Source organism: Pygocentrus nattereri, chromosome 19, assembly GCF_015220715.1.
Source record: "Pygocentrus nattereri isolate fPygNat1 chromosome 19, fPygNat1.pri, whole genome shotgun sequence".
In the NCBI taxonomy this organism is placed as follows: Eukaryota; Metazoa; Chordata; class Actinopteri; order Characiformes; family Serrasalmidae; genus Pygocentrus; species Pygocentrus nattereri.
The window spans coordinates 25290860-25305882 of NC_051229.1; the positions used below are offsets into that span (position 1 = coordinate 25290860).

At 41.0% G+C, this 15023-nt stretch overlaps 2 protein-coding genes across 2 annotated transcripts in view; one reads left to right on the plus strand and one right to left on the minus strand.

Moving 5' to 3' along the window:
* Positions 1 to 6624: 6624 nt before the first annotated feature.
* On the minus strand, positions 6625 to 11523 carry LOC108411878 (prostaglandin reductase 3). Its single transcript, XM_017683660.2, has 2 exons — positions 10998 to 11523; positions 6625 to 7833 (listed from the first exon to the last, which is right to left on the minus strand). The coding sequence occupies exons 1-2, from the start codon at positions 11258 to 11260 to the stop codon at positions 6915 to 6917; spliced, it is 1182 nt and encodes a 393-aa protein (XP_017539149.1). The 5' UTR covers positions 11261 to 11523; the 3' UTR covers positions 6625 to 6914.
* Positions 11524 to 11682: 159 nt separating this feature from the next.
* The window catches only part of LOC108411881 (teashirt homolog 1), a 31738-nt gene continuing 28397 nt past the window's right edge, over positions 11683 to 15023 (plus strand). The window contains exon 1 of the mRNA XM_017683662.2: positions 11683 to 12494. Coding sequence (XP_017539151.2) covers positions 12455 to 12494 — 40 coding nt within the window. The 5' untranslated portion in view covers positions 11683 to 12454. The remainder of the gene's footprint in view (positions 12495 to 15023) is intronic.

Genomic DNA, 15023 nt, shown 5'->3' on the forward strand with positions numbered 1-15023 from the left:
CATACCTGTGGAGGTATGGAGACGTTTAGGAGAGAAGGCAGTGGACTTTTTAACCAGGTTATTTAACAAAATCCTGGAGAGTGAGAGAATGCCTGATGAGTGGAGAAGCAGGTCACTGGTCCCCATTTTTAAGAACAAGGGTGATGTGCAGAGCTGCAGTAACTACAGAGGTATAAAGTTGATGAGCCACACCATGAAGGTATGGGAAAGAGTTGTTGAAGCAAGGCTAAGGCGAGAGGTTCAGATCAGTGAGCAGCAGTTTGGTTTCATGCCCAGAAAGAGTACCACAGATGCAATTTTTGCATTGAGAGTGTTGGTAGAGAAGTACAGAGAAGGTCAGAAGGAGCTACATTGTGTCTTTGTGGATTTAGAGAAGGCATATGATAGGGTGCCAAGAGAGGAATTGTGGTACTGTATGAGGAAGTCAGGTGTAGCTGAAAAGTATGTGAGGGTGGTGCAGGACATGTATGAGGATAGTGAGACAGTGGTGAGGTGTGCAGTTGGAGTGACAAATGGTTTCAAGGTGAAGGTAGGGTTACATCAGGGATCAGCCCCTTCTTTTTTGCAATGGTGATGGACAGGTTGACAGATGAGGTCAATGAGGAGGCTGCATGGACCATGATGTTTGCAGATGACATTGTAATCTGTGGTGAGAGTAGAGAGCAGATGGAAGAGAATCTGGAGAGGTGAAGGTTTGCACTGGAGAGGAGAGGAATGAAGGTCAGTAGAGACAAGACGGAATACATGTGTGTGAATGAGAGGGAGGCAGGTGGTAAGGTGAAGATGCAAGGAGTAGAGGTCGTAAAGGTGGATGACTTCAAATATCTTGGGTCAACCATCCAGAGCAATGGACAGTGTAGAAAAGAGGTGAAGAAGAGGGTGCAGGCAGGATGGAATGGGTGGAGACAGGTGTCAGGGCTGATGTGTGACAGAAGGATAGCAGCAAGAGTGAAAGGGAAGGTTTACAAGACAGTAGTGCATCCTGCTATGATGTATGGTTTGGAGACTGTAGCTCTGTCTAAAAGACAGGAGGCTGAGCTGGAGGTGGCGGAGATGAAGATGCTGAGATGTTTGTTGGGAGTGACAAGGATGGACAAGATTAGAAATGAGCAGATCAGAGGGACAGTGAAGGTGGAGCAGTTTGGAGATAAAGCCAGAGAGGCCAGGTTGAGATGGTTTGGACATGTGTTGAGGAGGAATAGTGGTTATATTGGTCAAAGAATGTTGGAGATGGAGCTGCCAGGTAGAAGGAGAAGAGGTAGACCTCAGAGAAGGTTTATGGATGTAGTGAAGGTGGAGATTGGTGGTGTAAAAGTAGAGGAGGCAGTGGATAGGGCAAGATGGAGGCAGATGATCCGCTGTGGCAAACCCTAAAGGGAGCAGACGAAAGAAGAAGAAGAATAAAACAAATGGAAGTGGTGTGGTTTAGTGAACTGGAAGCCTCTCATTCACTGCTCTTGTTTGGAGCTCATGAGACGATGCAGCCACTCATCTGTGATAAAATGTGCAGTTACAGTGAAATAAGATACGGTGGCAGTGGAAGTCCACGCAGCACATTACAGTCGTCACTCCTGTTTTTTTAGTGATTTCATAACATGGGATTTGGTCGCGGTGTAGAGAGTCAGGGGTTGCTATGTCAGTAAAATATCTTCGAAACGGGACGTGTGCAACACAGCAGGTCACATAGCAATGACGCATTATTTGCATTTATAATCGGCGCCGTTTCCTGGCAAGTTCAATCTGCAACGAGAGACTGTGAAACTCTGTAAACTGTGAAAAAAACTGTGAAAAAAAAAAGATGAAGTCACTACTCTTCTGAATTTTCCCGTTTCTCCTTAAATGGTGCCGCATTTACATTCACACATCAGTCAGAATTTAAGGTGGAATGGGAAATTTGGAATTTAAGGTGGAACTGGAGAATGAGAAGCGACTTCAGCCTCATAAAACAGCTGAATGTTGAGAGACATTTTACAAGACATTATTCTACTTTAGTGGAAAAGTTTTCTGGCAGAGACGGGAGGAAAGCAGCTATAACTTAAAGCAGAGCAAAGTAAATCTGCGTTTTCGTTTATATTTTTAACCTAACTTATACAAACACATTCGCACACAGTGAGACATACTGGACATAAATGTTGTGGCTGCCATGGTGATCTGATTTTTGTTGAAAGGACAAAAAGGCTCTTCTTAATATTTGGGTTGTGACTCCTGACCTAACCTGACTTTTAATGCAGAGCCAGTCGGATTTCTTGCCCATCCAGTAGTATTTTTTGTTATGTACTGCCACAGACTATCCGGGCGCTGAACTTTCACACCTCCAAGTTCAGGTCCATTAAATATATATGTGCACTTTGTAGTTCTGGAATTGAGATTGCAGCTGATCTTTTTCTCTGCACACTTTTTAGGCCCCTTTCATGTCATTCATCAATGAACAGGACCCGCAAAGACCACCGCAAAGCAGGTATTATTGCTTAATTCTCAGCACTGCAGTGACACTGACATAGTAAGTGTGGTACTAGTGCAGATACAGATACAGCAATCACTACTGGACTGTGAGTAGTCCACTAATGAAGGACTAGAGGATCACTAAAACAAACTGCAGCAGCAGATGAGCTGTCATCTCTGGCTTTACATTTACAAGGTGGACTGACAAGGTAGAAGTGTCTAATAGAGTGGACAGTAACTGGACACACTGTTTAAAAACTCCAGCAGCACTAGTCTGATCCACTTAGACCAGCACAACACACACTAACACACCAAAACCACATCAGCGTCACTGCACTGCTGAGAATGTTTCAAGAATAATACTTGCTCTGTGGTGGCTCTGTAAAAAGGGAAAGGGAGGGCAGTGTATACAAAGAAACAGATGGACTTCAGTCTGTAAGTCAGGAGTATTGTAAAAACAGCCAGTGAGCATATATGTACAGTATGTTTGGGAGAGAGAATGAGGTTACTTTCTTTGTCACTTGCAGTTTGTGAAGATGAATTCCTCATGACTGCATGTAAAATGAAGAAATAAGTGAACAAGATCAGTAATAAATACTCAACATACAAAAGAACAAATCTACAAAGTACCAAGAAAAAACAAAGGCATATGCAAAGCAATACAAGAAATAGCAGGTTACTGTGAACAGCATTGTACTGTCACAATCTTTAAAGTTCTACTGTATGAAAACAACAGTTTTGCAAAGTAAAGAAAAAAGCAAAGCAGGGACAAATACATGTTAAAATACATAATACTGACAATGTCTTGTGCTAAAAGACAAAATATTTAGCAAAATATGTAATAATATTACAAAGAGCAACACCATAAAGATACTATAAATTAAAGTATCAAATCAAATCAAATCAAATTTATTTGTATAGACTTTTTTTTACAATGGATGTTGTCACAAAGCAGCTTCACAGAATTCCAGAAAAGAGAAAGTTTTAACAAGAATGTAAAAACCAGCGTCTCAGTTTACTATAATTCCCTGTGTCCATAGACCCCTGGATCTGCTGCCTTTATCTAAGGGGGAACATTACCTACCAAAACTAAAATGAACAAGTGAGTTTTGAGTCTAGCATTAAAGGATGAGACTGTGTCTTAGTCCTGAATATTTTCTGGAAGATCATTCCAGAGTTTGGGGGCTTTATAAGAAAAACCTCTTCCCCCAGCTGCAGCCTTATGAATTCTAGGAACTATTAATAAGCCAGCACTCTGGGATCTGAGTAGGCGTGATGGCTCGTAATGGGAAATAAGGTCTTGTAAGTTCTCAGGAGCGAGCCCATGTAGGGCTTTACATGTCAATAAAGGAATTTTATAATCAATACAGAATTTTACAGGCAGCCAATGAAGTGATGATAGCACTGGACTGATATGATGAAATTTTCTAGTTTTAGTGAGGACCCTAGCTGCGGCGTGTTGGACTAGTTGAAGTTTGCTTGAATTCCCGATTGTACATCCTGTCAGTAGTGCGTTACAGTAGTCTAGCCTGGAAGTAATAAAGGCATGTACTAGTGTTTCTGTATCACGCAGGGATACGGCATTTCTTATCTTGGCAATGTTGCGAAGATGTAGAAAAGCTGTTCTAGTGGTAAATTATTCACCAAAAGCATTTTGAATCCTTTCGAAATTTCCAGAAGCGGCTCTAGGTGCAGTTATCACCTCTGCGGTGAAACGTTGGTGACGGTTCAGAACTCAATACGGGTGAAATCTTCCATTATGCCTTTTGCAGACACATCAGGGAGCCTTGCCTTTATCTGGACCTCAACAGCAAAATCTGGAATGCAAGTTCTGGCCAGACTTCTGTGATAATCAAAACTCGGTCGCTAAAAAATGCGGTCGCTAGCTGCTGGCTTAAATTTGACTTACAGTACAGGAAGTCTGACATGTTTGGTAGCTGCAGTATCTAAAAGAATTGGCAACTGCCACAGCAATACACTTGGAAATTGTTGTGAAAAGGTCTTACCTTTGGGAAGTTTGAGGACTGCAACCCCTGAAACGTGTAGTCACTGGTGTCCGTGACACAGAATGCGTTGGGCAGAAGTGAGACGTAATTAAACCCAATGGATAAAATCTGTTTTCTGCATAGCTGTTTTTCCTGATAAAACATAAGTAAATTCTACACAATGTATCACAGCCAATTTTATTCAACAAACACTGTGTAAAATGCAATTAATAAAGCATTCAAATTTATTGGATTCAGCTCAGTTTGATTTCTAACTGAACAGAGTCTTTTTTATTACCTAGAGGTTACTACTGGTTATTTAGTAAATATTAATTAACCCCAGTCCCACATTTTACAGTGTAGTTTTACCCTTTTCTAACCTCTTTATCACTCAGAATTAAACAGACTGTTTTATTACTCTGCTTTTAAAGGGCCCGTATTACGGTACATTATTTCTCTTCGTTTTCTGAGTTTGATGCATAAAGTATAACTGTAAACCAAGTTAAAGTTTCAGAAATGCACAGTTCACTCCCCAGTCTATGCAGCCCACAATTTAAAATAAAAAAAACAAAACAGCCCATTTTGAATGCACTGCTTTTGTGATGCCTTAAAAACACAAAGTATTTACAGTTGTATGCAAAAGACTGAACAACCCCAAATAAGTTAACACATTCTCTACTGGGAACACACTTTGACTAAATATGACTGTAGCACATGCTGCTCTCTCTCAAGGAGGGGGCGCAGGAGGCAGTGATCACTTTATTTACACACAAATCAACCAAACAAAACCAAAGATACACTTTTTAGTCCTTAACTGTTTAGCTTTTCAGCTCTTCTCTGTCTTTTGCTGCTGCTCATCCGTCTTATTCTCTCTCTCTCTCTCTCTTCCCTCTCTGCTCTTTTACCGCCCCCTCTTGCAGCTCGTCTGTCCAGATCAAATGTGAGGCTAATTAAAGCGGCCTCACTGTGGGACTGGAGGCGCCGACCCTCCCTCCTTCCCTTACGGTGTTCATCTCCCCGCCGTCCCGCTGGGAGCTTGGGCCCCACCTTCTGAGCCCAAGCTATAGGGGCCTAAGGAATGGGCGCGCACCACAATGACATTTTTGTAGGCAGTTTTGTGCACAATTTCTGCTTATTTGCTGGGTTAACAAATTCAAATACAACCCCATTTCCAAAAAAGTTTGGACACTGTGCAAAATCTAAATAAAAACAAAATGCAATGGTGTACAAATAATTTAAACCATGCATTTCATTCAAAATAATACAAAGACAATCAAATATCAAATATTAAAATTAAGAAATATTGTTTTTTGAAAAATATTTGCCCATTTTGAATTTGACGCCAACAACACATTTAAAAAAAGTTGGGATGGGCACAGCAAAAGGTAGGTAAAGTTGTGTAATACTAAAAAAAACACCTGGTGGTTAATTGGTAACAGGTCAAAAACATGATTGGGAATATACAGAGCATACCAGAGGCTGAGTTTTCAGATGTAAAGATTTTCATCATCTACAGCTCATAATATCATTAAATATCTGGAGAAATCTCTGAATGGAAAGGACAAGGCCGAAAACAAATATTGTCTGGTCAAGTGGCACTGCATTAAAAACACACACAATTCTGTGGTGTAAATCACTGCATGGGGTCAGAAACACTTCTGAAAAGTGGTGAACATGCTCCTGTCCCAACTTTTTGGAATGTGGCATGGAATGGGCATTTAAAAAAAAAAAAAAAAAATATTTCGAAATTTCAAAAGTTTGGGCATTAAATTTGTTGCTTTTGTACTATTTCAATGAAATATAGGCTTTACATGATTTGTATATCATTGTATTCTATTTTCATTTATATTTTGCCCAACATCCAACTTGTTTGGAAATGGGGTTGTAAGTAAATAGTTAAACAAAATGTACAATATAAAATGTGCCTTAATTTATGCACAGGCCTCACCCACCCATACGGTTATGTATATGACAGCATGCATGTTCCACCTTTAAATATACTTACTGTGAGACTGACCAAATGAAACATGTTAGCTGAAGACCATCGAAGTGTGCCTAATCTTGGTCTCTCTGGATTACCATAAAATAATAAACACCATGTTCATAATCAATACTAAATCAATCATAATCAATACTAAAACTTACTAACAGAAAATACTAAATTCTCTAGACACGATCAAAAACAGAACTCGATTTATTAATGTCGCCATCAAGTCACTGGCTTTAAGAGCTGCTTTATTTTCTAATTGTCAAAAAAACACAAAAAATTAAATGTGGATTACAGGATGTAAACAGAGAACAGCACTGTCAGTATACAGGTGTAAATTCAGAACTAAGACTTAAGAGAAAAATTACATTCATGTTAATAGTAACAATAACTCAGCATTCAGACATGACACATGGAAAATATACTCATTGAAAATAGGACTAGATTTACTGATTTTAGCTATTAAGGCATTTTCAGGATCTGGTCTGATTGTAGTTTAATTACAGTTTCCTGTTATTTTGCAGCTCCACCACCACTTTGCCCAGGTTGTGTCCTGCGTACATGTACTCCACAGCTCTGTACACAGAGTCCAGTCCCATGAAGCATCCGCCCACATCTCGCTCACCACTATCCACCTTACACACCAACCAGCCTGCAGTAAGCAGCTCCAGCATACTCCTCAGTGAATTGTTGTAGTCGGAAAGAAAGTGATTCAGGAAGAAGCCGCGTATGCTGGCCGATTTTTGCAGCAGTTTGGCAGGGATAGTGCTGCCCCTCACTGGCTGCAGGCCGGACGCGCTCTGATAGCCGGAGATAAAACCAATAACCAGCAGTCTGCCCCTAGTGGCCAGACTGTTCACTGCAAGGTCAAAAACACTGCCCCCTATTGACTCGTACACTACATCCACACCCCGAGGGTACTCCCTGCGTAGTGTAGCAGCTAAATCTTCCATCTTGTAGTTGATCGATCTGTCACAGCCAAGAGTCTTCAGGAATTCCACTTTTTCCTGTGAAGAACACGTACCCACCACATGGCAGCCGGCCATTTTAGCAAACTGAACGGCGAACTGCCCAGTTCCTCCAGCCGCAGCGGTGACCAGCACCGTTTCTCCCCGTTTTAGCTCCCCTAATTGACGGAGAGCAATATGGGCTGTCGCTCCACTAACCAGCAAAGCTAACAGCTCAGGCCGGGCAGATGGAACTGGAATAGCATTTTTTGCAGAAATTACTGTATATTCTGCGAAAGCTCCAGGACTCATATATGCAACAGTGTCACCTACAGTGAATCTGGAACTGGCACTCAGACCCAAACCTACCACCTCCCCCACACCCTCAAATCCAACATCAAAGGGAGGAGTCACGGAGCGGTCATATCTTCCGGCCGAATAATTTATATCAGATGCATTTATGCCAACGTACCTAAAAGCAAAGGGAAAAATATGAGTTACATGAGGATGAAGTAATCACATACCTTTGAAATTCTATGCAGTTTTACATTTTCATTTATGGCATGTATAGTACTGTACATTCATGCTTTTATACTGAATCATGCATGTTAAGTCACCTTTCATGTTAACAACACATAATAATCATTTGGGGACTGAAGACAACAACTTTTACCAGTTTTGGTATTTTGCTATTCTACTGTTGCACAAGTCTTAAGCTGTGCAACCATATAGGGTATTCATTGTTATACATGGCACTCCATAATGTGGAGCACATAGGCAAGCCAGTCTATCACCTGCGTCCACTGATTCAGTTACCATGCTGTTGTAACAGTGCAGAATGTGGCTTTGCATTTTCATGCTGAAATAAGCATGGATATCATGGGCACACACATTAGACCATGATACACCTCCAGTGTGCACCACTCCATTCCAGATGAGCTTAGCAGTTTTGCTGTTTCTAGTACATTTTTAACGTGTATTTATGAAATCAATTTCAGAAATAATGTATATTTACAAAAAACACTTAAGTTGATGAGATAAAATCCATCCATCCATCCATCCATCCATCCTTCCACTTCTCCGGGGTTCGGGTCGCGGGGGCAGCATCCTAAGCAATGAGGCCCAGACAGTCCTTTACCCAGCTACTTCCACCATCGAGACCGGTAAAAAGAGCCTATCCCCGACCCAGAGAGGGTTCTCCGCCCTTTTCCACCTGAGAACCATGGTCTCGGATTTAAAGGTACTGATTCTCATCCCAGCCACTGCAAACCGATCCAGCGAAAGCTGAAGTTCGCGGCCTGATGTCCCCAATAGGACAACATCATCTGCAAACAGCAGCGATGTGACCCTGAGGTCACCAAACCGGACACCCTCCATCCCCTGACTGTGCGTAGAAATTCTATCCATAAAAATTATGAATAGAATCGGTGACAAAGGGCAACACTGACAGAGTCCAAATTCTCATTGGGAACGAGTCTGACTTACTGCCGGCTATGCGAACCAAACTCCAAACTTTGTTTGTACAGGGCTTGAATGGCTCGTTGATGAGATAAAATAATAAATATTTTTCCTTTGTGATGTGTGTCCAAACTTTTTCAGAATTATGTCTTGTATGGATCTGAGAAAATGGACAATGAGTGATACGAGGTAGGCATACTTGAAGTGACCAGTGAGTTACAGTGCTGTTTCAGTGTGCAATAAGTACTAGATAAGTATTTAACTAATGCAGTGTCATGAAAGAAAATACTGAGGCTTTAATGCTCAGCATTCTCTATAGTCTTTTATTATATAAAAAGTATTTTAAAATAATCAATTCACTGAGAACAATTTTCTTATGATGTCAAGAAAGGTTTCCTTTGAATGACCACATGGTCATTAACATTAAGATCTCTACATTAAGATGTAAACAATGCCTTTCAGAGTACCTTGGTGTGAAATGCTTTGTTCTAGAGAAACTCACAAAGGCATAAATATAATTCACAACCATGGTGATAGGAACCCAACATGTCGAGTTCAATGCCCCTAGAAGCTTCCTCACAAAAAGATCTTACAGTAAAAAGTTAGTTGTTTTACAGTAGTTTTGAGATAAGATTGTGGATAAAAACTATTTCATTCATGGTGAAGTGGCACATACAGGGTGCTGTAAGACAAAATAGCACTCAAATATAACTTTTTTTATCCCTTGATTTACGGCTATTTTACTATATCAACATTACAAATAAAACAAACTTAGAGAAAAACCTACTCACGTGGGCTCACTGGTAGTTTTGGATAGTAAATAAAACAGTTACATCTGCGTTGTACACATCACAACCCCATCACCAACACAGAAAGAAATCGGAGTCTGTAACTTTCACTACAATTCACCATTTCACATCAAACCACTCCGAACAGCTTTGTTTACATATCAGTTAGTCTTCAAAGACTACGAAAAGTTTGTTTATTTTCCTTGGAATGATTACTAAACTGTTATTAAACAATGCAAACCAGAAAACAGCCCTAACGCGCACAGTATCACACAAGCTTTGTTCCTCAGGATTCACGGATACATATCTTTATAGGTCTCATTGTCAAACCTAATCTTGGGTTATTAGAGAATAAACAGCAATAACCTGGTTAATGGTCAGGACATGTTCTCCCCCACCACTATTCAGGCCTAAAACCAATCGACCTGCTACTTGTAAGTGTGACAAATGACCACTCCTCGTACAGGCAGTGGACATGATCAGACAGTGAGCTAGGCAGTAGGGCAGGTAATAGATAGATAGATCGATCTTTATTGATCCCGGAGAGAAATTGCAGTGTTACAGTAACGAGACATATAATTACACATAAACTCACATAAACTATGCAGAAAAATAGACAGACAGCAGGCAATGAGTGGTGTGAGGGAGTCTAACAGCACATATTATAGACATCACTAACTCTGAGCTGCATCAATATTGTAGTGTAAAGTGTATAGTGAAAAGTGTCGTTACAGTAATAGCTGTGATGTTTTGCACAGTGTGTATTAATCAGAGAGGAGACACAGTGACGTGGTTCAGCTCAGTTCAGACAGCAGAGGATCAGTACCAACTCTGCAGTACGGAGACTTGCTGTAGAGCCGTATAGCAGTAGGTAAAAGATCTCACACCTCTGTTTAACACAGCGCAGGAACTCTTTAACATACAATACAGTAAACAAGGCGATTAACTCACTTTCTACCAAAACAAAACAAAACCATACCTTTCACTGCTCATCATCTTAAGACTCTAAACCAGCTCTTGCTTTTCTGTTCCCGAGATGTTTGTGAATTTTAAATCCACTAACCACATCCTGCAGCACTGCAGCCCAGGCTTAATCTTATATTTCTTTATCCATCTGCACACCTTGCTGTATATATTGCACTTCTGCAAACCTTATTGCGTATCTTGCACATCTGGACACTTTATTTGCACTGCATCTTTCATCTCAGGTTATGGATCTTATTACTGACTGTTGTATTTTTCTATTTGTATATCTGCCTGTAGAGAAGATCTTTATATTTATTCTTCCTGTTATTTTGTTTACAACTGAGTGACTGTCTGACTGACTGTCTGTCTATATGTATTTAGCCATACTATGCTATGCTGCTTTGTCAAGGCGCAGCAGGCTCACCGGTTTCGGATAAGCAGGTCTCCGTCGCCCGGTGTCGGTACTGGGACTGTCTGAAGAGAAACCGCCTCCCTAAAGTTCTGGCTCAGTTTGGTCGCTACCAGCTTCCTCATGGAGCTCGGTATGGACGAGCGCTGGAAGTCCATGAGATGTGCCGAGTATGAGAGGTCGATGATGGAGCGGCGTGGTGCGGAGCGAAGCCACTGCAGCTGCGCCTCACTGCGGGTCAGCTGACCGGCCAGGAGCCGCAGAAGAAGCCGGGACATCCCCGCGGTGCTGAGCAGCTTCACCAAGAAATGGGCCGAAGTTCAGGGTCACGCCGAATGACCCTTAGCCTGCTGTTCAGACACAGGCCAGCAGCAGCAAAGCTCCCAGACAGCGCCAGCTGCACTGCACTGCTCAGTACAGCGGCTCGTTTTAAGATTTCTTTAGATCAGTTTATACCCGATTCTGCTGGACATGCTGCCTGTAAAATGTGTTCGGTTTGGTTTTATTTGCATAGAGCTTCCGCCAAAACTCACTGCTCCAAATCTCGATCACTCGATGTGTTCGTCTACCTGCTGAGAAGGTCTGAAATTAAAGCCCCACCCTTCTGTTGTTCTGATTGGCTTGTACTAAACGCCCACCTGCGGCGTCCCTCGTGTCAGGCCAATCCTAGCGCAGAAGGGGCGGTATCTGCCGGAATACGCGTGGGATTGTGTGCCGAATATGGGTGGGAAAAGAACCATAACAGTTCCGCGCTGAGAGCCGATCAGGAGTTTAAAGCAGCCGTCCAGTCCGCGGCCGCCCGCAGCCTGGATGCGTCCGAGCGCCTTTTACTTTTCCTAAAGCACTGAAACTCGCCCTCCTCAGCCCTGCGAGACTCCGGGAAGCTCTAGAAATGTAACTGGCTGAGCCAGCCAGCTTTAGCCGGAGTCCCTGCTCCCGTACCGTGCCCGAGCTTTATGGCAGGAGACCGGGCAGAAAGCCGAGCCGCAGCTCCGCTGACCATCTGGCGATCCAATCTGTTTACGACTTAACCGGCAAACGTCAAAACTTCAACCCCCGATTTTAGATATTTTTCCTCCACCGGAATCAAAGCAACTGAACAGCTCTAAAGTAATTGTTTCAGTCTGAGGAGAGCTTTCTCTGCTTTCTGTTTCAGCTTCTCTCCACAGCGTGGCTGAAGGTGGGGGGGGGGCGATGGGGCGGAAGCTGGAAAACACTGTTTTTTCCATAAAGATGAACCTTCGGCAGCCCTGCTTTTTATTTTATTGTGTTTGTGTTATTTTATTGTGTTGATTTTATTGCGACTGCCGGTCTCGGTTTGTCTGAGATTTAAACCTATGTGCTGAAAATTCGCTTTTGGATGACCGGTAAAGTTTCGGACAGCGCCGGACAGACCGAGCCGCTGCTGGCAGCTTCAGGAGCTCCGTGTGCCGCATAGAGGAGCGGTTTCTCTGCCGCTGAGCAGGGGCAGCATGCCGAGGAGAAAGCAGCAGGAGCCGCGGAGAGCTGCAGGTAAACCCAGCCTTATGGCACATTTACACCGTGCACACACACTCCGGACTGACATGCACATTTAGATAAGACGGTGTTCTTTCCAAATGACCACAGATGGATTTCATGAGTATTTCTATTCCCAACATTTTTATATCTCAGGGGTATATATCCTAGAGCGTGACTCACCGCTCGTTACAAAAGGCTTCCATTCCTACTAATTAATGTAAAATAAGGTGCACTTTTGCTTGTTTGTGATGAAAACCTGCAGCCAAAAAGGCCCTTTGTTGATAAGACTGGAGACGCATGTTCTAGAGCAGAGTTCTCGACTCTGGGTACCCCACACATTTAAAACTCTTCCGACATTTAGCCCATCACACCTGGTCACTAATGCTGCACCCTGAAGAACGAAGGTGCCAAAAACACCCACCTTTGATTCCTTTATGAAACTTTCAGTGGAATCATTTTGGTGAATGAGGTGTGAAGAAAGTTTAAAGAATTTCCAAATAACGTAAAGGTTCTAGGGAGAACTAGATAATTGGTATACATCATATAAAGTTTTTCTACAACTTTTAAAGGTTCTTCACATTTGTAAATCTTTTTTCCAAAGATGTTTTTAGGGAAATATGTGTTTCTATTCTGGCATTACACGGAAAACCCTGTGTGCTCTAGAGTGATGGATGTTTAAGCCAGGGGTGTTCAGCTCTTCTGCTGGAGGGCCGAAGTTGAATACTCCCAAGTTAAATTGATGGAGGTCATTATCAGATGTCACCTGACACCTTTAGATGTGATCATTGTGATAATCAGTTCTCTGGGCACCACTGAATAAGCCTAGATGGAGAAACTCACTCAGAGAAAACTTCTTTAGCAAACAGAAGGTGTGTAGAGTTAAGGGCATGAATGTGAGAGTATGTGCATGTGAGTTTAATGAGGTGTGTGTGTGTGTGTGTGTGTGGACATTTACTGTCTGATTTTCACACAAAGTAAAGGACAGTCTATATTTTAAATTATGGAAAAAAAAGTGACAAAAATGGAGATAAGAAATTTTGTTCTGGTAGTGACAAGATGTAATTAATGTAATATATCATATAAATTATATGAATAATGCAGGTCCAATAATAATAACAGTGAATTACTTAGCTAAAAGGTTCTATGTTTGCAATAATAGCTGAACGTCTTGCTATATAGACCATATATGTAACCATGCAGAGAACGTTTTATGTGTTCAGCTGATTGTTTGAGTTGTCCTGATTATATATGTAACCATATAACCATATGCTTTTATAAAAGAACCCGAAGAAGTTGAAGAACGACTTATTTATGGATGCACTAAACTGATACACAATATTTGTGTTTTATTTTTTATATTCTCTCCGGCTTCATCCCCAGCTGCAGTGTTTTTGAAGCTGTAGAGGGTTTTTCCTTATTTCTAATGTAAATGAGTGACAGGGATTTTGTACGCTTTTGCTAATGAGGATTAGCCTTTGAAGTTTCACTTCAACCAGCATGACAAGAACAAAAGACAGTGGGAGAATTTTAAAACAGAGGGAACACAACGAGCAGCGTGGACTCAGTTTCTGAGTTTCAGAAAGTTTAAACTGTTAAAAATAAAGACTGAATGGTTCTTAAAGTGAATGTGTGGCTCTACGGAAAACGTTTCATTGGATAGAACCTTTGAGGAGGTTCTTTAAGCTATAAGAAGGTTCTTGACACTCACACGTCTCAAAATTGGTCTTAAAGATACTTTAGGGAACCAGAAGTGGTTCTTCTATGGCATCACTCCTAAAACCTTTTTATTTTCCTACTCTTATTTTGAAACACGTATGCGTTTTGTGTGTGTGTGTGTGCGTGTGTGTGTGTGTATATATATATATATATATATATATATATATATATATATATATATATATATAAGTTTACTGTTATTCTATAATTTGGTGTATTTTATAATTTTTATAATTTTGTTTATTATTGCTATTATATGATGCATCTTGTAACTACATTTGTCTTCAGTTTGATGATGATGATGATGAGGATGACGTTTATTATTATTATTACTTCAGTTTAGATGGCAGCTACTCTTTACATTATGTGAACATTTCATAATAAATGCATAATTACAAATAGTCCAGAATTACTCTGAATAAAATCTCATTACTTTCAAATTTGGTCCTTCCCCTGTAGTAAGGTTACCATTTCTTTACATTGTTGTATTTATTCATTTGCATATGAATTTATTATAACACTCCATCCTGATTTTCCCCATTCAGACAAGAATCCAGTAATTTCATGCAGCTTTACTTACTTACACACACACACACACACACACCCGCAGGTAGCCCGAGCTGACCAACTGAAGTAAACTAAATATAAATGTCTTTCAAATATGATCTTAAACTCTTACTACCAGTGATACCAATGACAAATGAGGTCATGTAAGTAATGTTACAGAAAGAGAGAGAAAGATTTTATTAAAACTTTGGTATTTAACAAGCGATTTTACTTATATGCACATAAGAATAAACAAAAACACAGGAGAATAAGCAAAAA

What these genes read in the sequence shown, in the direction of transcription:
- LOC108411878 (XM_017683660.2), bottom strand. Translation starts at nt 11,260, where the DNA reads ATGTCCCGGCTTCTTCTGCGGCTCCTGGCCGGTCAGCTGACCCGCAGT. An exon ending in GACCTGCTTATCCGAAACCG is followed by an intron (nt 7,834 to 10,997) that starts GTGAGCCTGCTG and finishes CTTTGCTTTTAG; the next exon opens with GTACGTTGGCATAAATGCAT.